Source organism: Sinocyclocheilus grahami, unplaced genomic scaffold, assembly GCF_001515645.1.
Source record: "Sinocyclocheilus grahami isolate Dianchi unplaced genomic scaffold, SAMN03320097.WGS_v1.1 scaffold1735.1, whole genome shotgun sequence".
Lineage (NCBI taxonomy): Eukaryota > Metazoa > Chordata > Actinopteri > Cypriniformes > Cyprinidae > Sinocyclocheilus > Sinocyclocheilus grahami.
The window spans coordinates 89,041-97,031 of record NW_015506914.1 but is presented as its reverse complement, the minus strand read 5'-3'; the positions used below and the strand labels follow the sequence as shown (position 1 = coordinate 97,031).

At 36.9% G+C, this 7,991-nt stretch overlaps 2 protein-coding genes across 2 annotated transcripts in view; one reads left to right on the top strand and one right to left on the bottom strand.

The window, feature by feature from the left end:
- Positions 1–5,217, bottom strand: part of LOC107572319 (general transcription factor IIH subunit 1-like) — an 8,297-nt gene extending 3,080 nt beyond the window's left edge. Inside the window, exons 1-8 of the mRNA XM_016258740.1 lie at positions 5,064–5,217; positions 3,137–3,329; positions 2,417–2,582; positions 2,232–2,325; positions 898–1,047; positions 692–771; positions 485–618; positions 311–398 (exon numbers count right to left, since the gene is read on the bottom strand). Of these exons, the coding sequence (XP_016114226.1) occupies positions 311–398; positions 485–618; positions 692–771; positions 898–1,047; positions 2,232–2,325; positions 2,417–2,582; positions 3,137–3,329; positions 5,064–5,217 (1,059 nt within the window). The remainder of the gene's footprint in view (positions 1–310; positions 399–484; positions 619–691; positions 772–897; positions 1,048–2,231; positions 2,326–2,416; positions 2,583–3,136; positions 3,330–5,063) is intronic.
- A 1,741-nt stretch (positions 5,218–6,958) lies between these two features.
- LOC107572314 (RCC1 domain-containing protein 1) overlaps positions 6,959–7,991 on the top strand; it is a 5,350-nt gene continuing 4,317 nt past the window's right edge. The window contains exons 1-2 of the mRNA XM_016258736.1: positions 6,959–7,199; positions 7,907–7,984. Of these exons, the coding sequence (XP_016114222.1) occupies positions 7,010–7,199; positions 7,907–7,984 (268 nt within the window). The 5' untranslated portion in view covers positions 6,959–7,009. The remainder of the gene's footprint in view (positions 7,200–7,906; positions 7,985–7,991) is intronic.

Below are 7,991 nucleotides of genomic sequence, written 5' to 3'. Positions count from 1 at the left end.
TTTTAATGTCATAATTATGATTAACTCATAATTTCAATAATGTATTCACACAGAATATATATATTTATTTTTTAAATCTCAATTTCAATTTATAACACGTACGCATGCACGCGCGCACACACATATATATATCTAAATTAGGTTTAATATTTTTTCGATATTTTTCAATATCGACATTATAATTATTATTCATAAAGCTACAGTGATTCTGCTACATCTAAAGGGGTGTATGCTTTGCTACATCTTGTGTCATGCCAAACAACACACAATCAGCACTGACTGTAATGCACAAACTTAAGTGGTGTTTCACCTTTTTGAGTGGCGGCTGGAATAAATCCGAATCTCTGGAGTTCCCATCAGTGCTGCTGGTCTCACTGGCTTGATCGCTGGGAGCTTCCCTAAATATCACACACACACAGAGAGAATATTATATCTGTGACACATGCAAACACAAACACACACACTCCGCTGTTCACACACTTACGCTTTGCGTAGGCCGGCCGCCAGCACCATGGCACTGTGGTGGTTGAAGCGTTTGATTATGGCAGAGTTGCTGTTCTCTCTCAGTGATTTGTTTGATGAGTTTGATGTAGTGGGAACGGTAGCTGTGCCGTAACCCTTCAGAGACACAGAGACATCCAGTGTCAACAAACCATTCAATAATTGTGATTCAAAGTTTAACAGCCCTCACCTCATCTAAAGTTTTATCCTCGAGAGAAAGCAGATCCACCATGGGGTTCTTCACTCCCTGGGTCACCATTGATTTCAGGCCTGAAAAATGCGAAGAAACAAACTCCATCAGAACAGAAAGACACATAAGAGCCATTAAACATGGTCAGCTCAAGTCAATAGTGCATGGAAGACTTTATTAAATAAAGACTTCATAAAACGCAGTACCCTTCTCGTCCTCTTTGGCACACTCTGAGAAGATGTCCTGCAGGCCTGTGTTGATCCGGTCTCTGTGGAAGTAATGAGACTGAAAGAACCGCGTCCAGAACTCCTTCTCCGTCATGTTGTGAGGAACATTCTCAGCGTATTTCTGCTTGACTGTGAGCAGAAAAGGCTCATATTCAATACTTTTAGAGCATTTGATTTGTCCTTATTATATTAGTCAGTGTTTCTTGCACAAAGCACACGAAGTGTTTCATCACCTAAAACCATTAAGACATTTTTTGTGACCTAAAACAGGGTATTGTACCTTTAAGACTACTAAATGTAAATGACTCTTGTTATGATAGATCTGACCATCTTTTGGTCAAATACGAACAACATTACATGTATTCTCTGTGGAGAAGAGAATACTAGAATTATACATTTCTGCAACGTAAGAGAACAATTTGGTAGATCATAATTATCAGTGTTAAAAGTCATAGTTATTAAATAAAGGTCATATTAAATTATGACTTACTAAGCCATAGAAATTATGAGATACTAGTTAAACAAATCATAATTATATCATAAAGGTTAAAATTATGAAACAAAAACAATTATGAGAAATAAACTTAAATATAAACTTTAAAACTAAAAAATATATATATATACAATTATGAGATAAAAATCATTATGACATTAGATGAAATTATGAGATAAATCATAATTATGACATGAAAGTTGAAATTGTGATATAAATTATGAGATTAAAAAGTTGAAACTGAGATCAAAATTAAATTAAAAGTCATAATTATGAGATAAAAGTCAAAATCAGGAAAATTATGAGATAAAAAGTCATAATTATGAGATAGAAAGTAATTACGACATAAAAAGTTGAAACTATGACAAAAAAAAACTATACAACATTTATGTCATATTTATGAATTTTTATCTGATATTTATGATTTACCTAAGCATGATTGTTCTATATGGTTTTTAAATGGTGGAAACGGGCTTCCATTCAAAATGCAATGTAACAAGATGTTCGATTAAGGGAGAGAAAAGTAATTATTTCAATACAGAAAGTTATCAATAACAAGCATTATGCATTTTTATGCTTAATAGAGTATCACACAGTGAGCTTAGCCAAATGCTAGTGCCAAAACATCTCATGATCAATCGTGAATCCGGCTTATGTAGGTTCTTCTAAATCTGTCACTTATGAGGATCCATATCAGTTAGGGTGCCACCTTAGAAGAAGACAGACAGTAGACAACAAGGCAGCACACTAGGGTTTGGAACAGACCCATTTCGAACGATTATAGTGGTAGTTTGAGTAAGATCATAATCACATTTCTCACCTGTAGGGTAAGTTCTGAAGATCGACTCGATGATGTCTGTGGTCAGATTGTAGCGCAGGCCGTTGCAGCCATCCGTCTGCGGTCTGATGTCGGCCTGTAACCACGGTGACAACATGATCACGGGGTGAGTTTACATTGTAAGTGCTTTCAATAAACTGTCCGTCTCATGATGCATTTGAACTCACCAGGAAGGCAGCAGAAATGCCCACTTCCTGTTTGTTGTTGTTGGAGAGGGAGTGCTCCACAGAATTCAGGCTCAGCCGATTGGCCCAGAACTCCTCAGCACTGATCACCTGACTCACTACTAAGTCCTTATAGAGCTGGAACAGAACAGGATCTTCCTGCAACATCCTGGAACATAAAACATCCGCTGGAGGTCAGCTAATACCAATACAGAGAGAGCCAGGTGGCCAGTTTGCCAATATGTGACCCTGGAGCACAAAACCAGTCATAAGTGTCAATTTTTCAAAATTGAGATTTATACATCATAAGAAAGCTGAATAAATGAGCTTTCCATTGATGTATGGTTTGTTAGGATCGGACAATATTTGGTCGAGATACATCTATTTGAAAATCTGGAATCTGAGGGTGCAAAAAAAATCTAAATATTGAGAAAATCATCTTTAAAGTTGTCCAAATGAAGTTCTTAGCAATGCATATTAAGTTTTGATATATTTACGGTAGGAAATTTACAAAATATCTTCATGGAACATGATCTTTACTTAATATCCTAATGATTTTTGGCATAAAAGAAAAATGGATAATTTTGACCCATACAATGTATTGTTGGCTATTGCTACAAATATCCCCCAGCGACTTAACACTGCTTTTGTGCTGCAGGAACACATATTATAGTAAAATATGTCAGAATTGAATGATGGCAAGTGATATACAATCAAACTCACCTGTTCTTCTCCTCCAGCTCTTTATTGGCTTTCTTCTTGAACTTGGGCAGGAGCTGCTGCAGGAGTTCTTTGGCGACGTCTCTGTCCTTCAGTGCTGTGCTCTCATTGGAGAAATGAAAGGTGGTGCTTTCTCCCGTGTGCAGAACCAACTGAAGCTGGATCTTCGCCTTACCATCAGGACTGATCTTCTGACCTGCATATGAGAAAAACAAAAGCTTTAGGATCACATTACTAACTTTGATTTAAAGCAGAAAAATGTTTTATGTTTGATTTGAACACACTCACTCACTCACTCACACACACTCACACTCTCACATACTGTATGTATTAATTAAATACCTTTTCTATTTTAAAATGTAATTTATTCCTGCTGTATACTTTGATTTAAAGCAGAAAAATGTTTTATGTTTGATTTGAACACACTCACTCACACACACACTCACACATACTGTATGTATTAATTAAATACCTTTTCTATTTTAAAATGTAATGTATTTCTGTGATGCGCAGCTGTATTTTCAGCATCATTACTCCAGTCTTCAGTGTCACATGATCTTCAGAAATCAGTATAATATGCTGCTCAAGAAACATTTCTGATTATTATCAGTGTTGAAAACAGTTGTGCTGCTTCATATTTCTGTGGAAACCGTGATAACATGTTTTTCAGGATTCACAGATGAATAGAAAGTTTAAAAGAACAGCATTTATTTGCCATAGAAATTTACATTATAAAGGTCTTTGCTGTCACTTTTGATCAATTTAATGCATCCTTGAAGAATAAAAGTATTAATAGAAGTGTTACATAGATAGATATAATATAACGAACATAACATTAACAATATTATATATTACTATAATGCAAAATATTGCCTTATTTGTAATATATATTAATTTATATATAAACAAGCTGTTTTTGAATAATTTTTTTTACAGTTCTTAATAGGAGTGAGCAGAAACTGCTGAGCTCTTTTGCCACAGATTTCATTTCCATGGGAACAGTGACTACTGAACATGATTTTTAGTCTGACTTGTTTCTACATTAGCATCACTGAACAAGCTCAGAGCTCATGGTAGGTCTGTCTTGAGGGTGACCTACTGTTACTGATGACAGCTTCTCCAATCTCAGAAAGTTCAACGCGGGATTCGTAAACCGGTTATCTTTGAAAGATGCATATTAGGTCAGTGCCCAGTTTGTTTTGAACAGTTTGCTCCTCCGAATCACAACCAGTAAGTATGATTATAGTTCTGCTAATCAGCTGTGGGCCCGCTATTGTCTAGAAATGTGTCGATTAATATAGATTGTCTGTTGTACTTGGCGTCATGATAAAGCATGGAGCAATACGTTGGTTTACATAAAAACTGCAGTACTTTATCAGTACTCTGTGTTCGGCTAACACATATACCATTAATGTTTGGGTCTTTACTAGCAAGCCGTGGGTCCAGTTCGCTACATTGTTGCGTGATTTTTCCTTTTTAGAACAGAGTGGAGCACCATTATTATTATAATAGGATGAATTATTGATAAGCCGTATTCCAGTACTGATGATGGGCGGTCCGTTTCCGACATGCGCTGTACGCAGTAGACCAATCACAACAGACTGGGTCATCGGACCAATCAGAGCAGAGTAACATTATGCAAAGGAGGGGTTTGGAAAGATGAATCTTCAAACGAATCGTTGAGAAATGACGTAAAATTAAATGCATATTATAAGAAAATGAAAGTGTTTTTGACCTTGCATGCATGTAAGCCTGTTTTTGGGGACTCCCAAACCAAATTATAAACATTTCAAATAGCATTTCACTTTAATTAGGGTTGAATCTAAACTCTGCAGGGCTCCGGCCCTCCAGGAACTGAGTTTGATACCCCAGCTCCACACCAGCGAAACCCACATGAGGGTGTAGAGGCGGGAATCTGAGTGAAACTCACAGCGGATGTCGGCATACAGGTGGCTGACGGTGAAGCGGTCCTTCCCTTCCGGACCCCAGGCGATCCGCTCAGCCATCAGATACAGAGTCCCGTCCTGCTTCCTCTGACGGACCCTCTTCACCACCAACAACACCTCCTCGGACAGAGACGCCATCGCTACCGAAAGAAAGGGAAGAATCTGATTAATCATATGTAGAGGCGGGAATCTGAGTGAAACTCACAGCGGATGTCGGCATACAGGTGGCTGACGGTGAAGCGGTCCTTCCCTTCCGGACCCCAGGCGATCCGCTCAGCCATCAGATACAGAGTCCCGTCCTGCTTCCTCTGACGGACCCTCTTCACCACCAACAACACCTCCTCGGACAGAGACGCCATGGCTACAGAAAGAAAGGGAAGAATCTGATTAATCATGCAGGACATTGAGATCAGAGATTTATAGACAGATTCATCACATCATTTAAAAACCCGTTAGAAACTTAGGCAGGGCTGTGAAGAAGGGTGTGGAGTTCACAGCCCTCAAAAACCATAAAAAACATGCAGAAAAAAGACATCACGTCAAGAAGATCAGATTCAGAACCGATGTCAAATCATATCCATATCAGATATGACAGCAGATTCAGATCAGACTCAGAATTTAAATGCAATCAGATTCGGATCAGGATCAGATATGATATATTTAATATATATTAAATCATATTCTGAATCATAACAGAAGAGATATTAAATATGGATATGATTCAGATGAAACCCCAATTAGGATCCGATCAGATTCAGAATCAGTTTAAGACCTGATAAATGCAATCAGATTCGGATCAGGATCAGATATGATATATTTAATATATATTAAATCATATTCTGAATCAGAACAGAAGAGATATTAAATATGGATATGATTCAGATGAAACCCCAATTAGGATCCGATCAGATTCAGAATCAGTTTAAGACCTGCTATTAAATCATACTCTGAATCAGGACAGAGCAGACATTAAATCAGACATAACTATAAATTCAGATCAGACTCAGAATTTAAATGCAATCAGATTCGGATCAGGATCAGATATGATATATTTAATATATATTAAATCATATTCTGAATCATAACAGAAGAGATATTAAATATGGATATGATTCAGATGAAACCCCAATTAGGATCCGATCAGATTCAGAATCAGTTTAAGACCTGCTATTAAATCATACTCTGAATCAGGACAGAGCAGACATTAAATCAGACATAACTATAAATTCAGATCAGACTCAGAATAGAAATTAAACCAGATTCGGTTCAGATCAGATATGGCTAACAGCACTAGCACACATCACCTATTCTTCCCAAAAACCTTTACTAAAGTCAATAAACCGAGACTCAGTTTTTGTAAAAATAAAGACCCTAAACTACTGGTTCTTAATGAAAGAGACATTTCAAACACAACATTTTAAACACATTTAAAGGTGATGAAGCTGAACTCATGCACACAGCCGGCGACTTTCATTAAAGTGCTTTATTTCAATACAATAACCCCTCACCTGGCGCTCCAAGGCTGCTGAAGCCGAAGCCTCAATGTTGATCGTGCGGTAAGCGGAGTGAAATCAGTGTAAATTATAGTATTTGTGTGTTATTTACGGTCGAAAGTGACAGCAGCTCTCAGATCCGCCATGGAAACAGAGCGAAGCCGGAAGCCGTGCCGCGCTTCCGGTTACAAAACGGGACGGATTTCAAAATTAAAGTTCTGTATATGCTCAATGGATTCAGGTTTTATGATATAATATAAAATAATATGATGTAATACGATATAATATGAAACGCACTGTATTTCAGTCATAAAACTTTTATTATAGATTGTATTTTATTTTTAATCGCAACGTGAGTTTTATTTTGACAGAAGACACATGGCGTTCCTGATGGAACTTAACTGTGTGTAAGCGCGTGCGCTCTTTATGATAGCTCAATGCATTGGTTTGGCTTCGGATTCAATGGCTTTGGTCAGATTAGCCCGGCAGATGTGAGCGGACAGATTGTGAAGTGTGAAGTGAACACACCAGTCCTGCTATCAGAGATGTGTAGAGCGTGTGTGATCAGATCAGACTGTAGAGTCAGAGGCAGCTGGAGCTCCAGAGCTGATGTGCATCACTCAGACTGTAAGTAAACTATGAGTAACTAAATTATTTGCTTAATGATTAAAATTATTTCTAAGCTTACTATTTTTCAATTTACATAGCTTACAATATTAGTCACATAGTTTCTAATCTATAATAAAATCATAATAAAATAATGTACATTATATATATATATATATATATATATATGTGTGTGTGTATATATATATTAGACAGTATATATAATTATATATATTAACTATGAGTAACAAAATATTTTAAAATCTTGTTTCCTTTAATATATATTTTTATATTGTTTTTCTACAATATTAGCCACTCACACACAGGTTTGTTTTTATGGTTTATGGGGACTCTCCATAGGCGTAATGGTTTTTATACTGTACAGACCGTATTTTCTATTGCCCTACACCACATACACTCTCACTCACTCACACTCACACACACACACTCACTCACTCACTCACACTCACTCACTCACACTCACACACACACACACTCACACACACACTCTCACTCACACACACACACACTCATTTATATTGTTTCCTACAATATGTCACGTTTACTATTTCTAAAGTATAATGAGTTAATACAAAAAAAACTTTTTTTGACAAACAGTATGCATTTTGTTTAATGTTACAAACAACATACATTTGGACTTTTTTAATATTTGAATGTATATTTATATATATATATATATTTGTAATCCAGGTAAATATTGGTTTCAGGTGGCAGTCATGTGTGTGTGTCAGGGTTCGTGTCTGGTTCATCAGAGGTTTGCGGAGGCATTTTTCCCGAGAGTCTGGGCTGCAC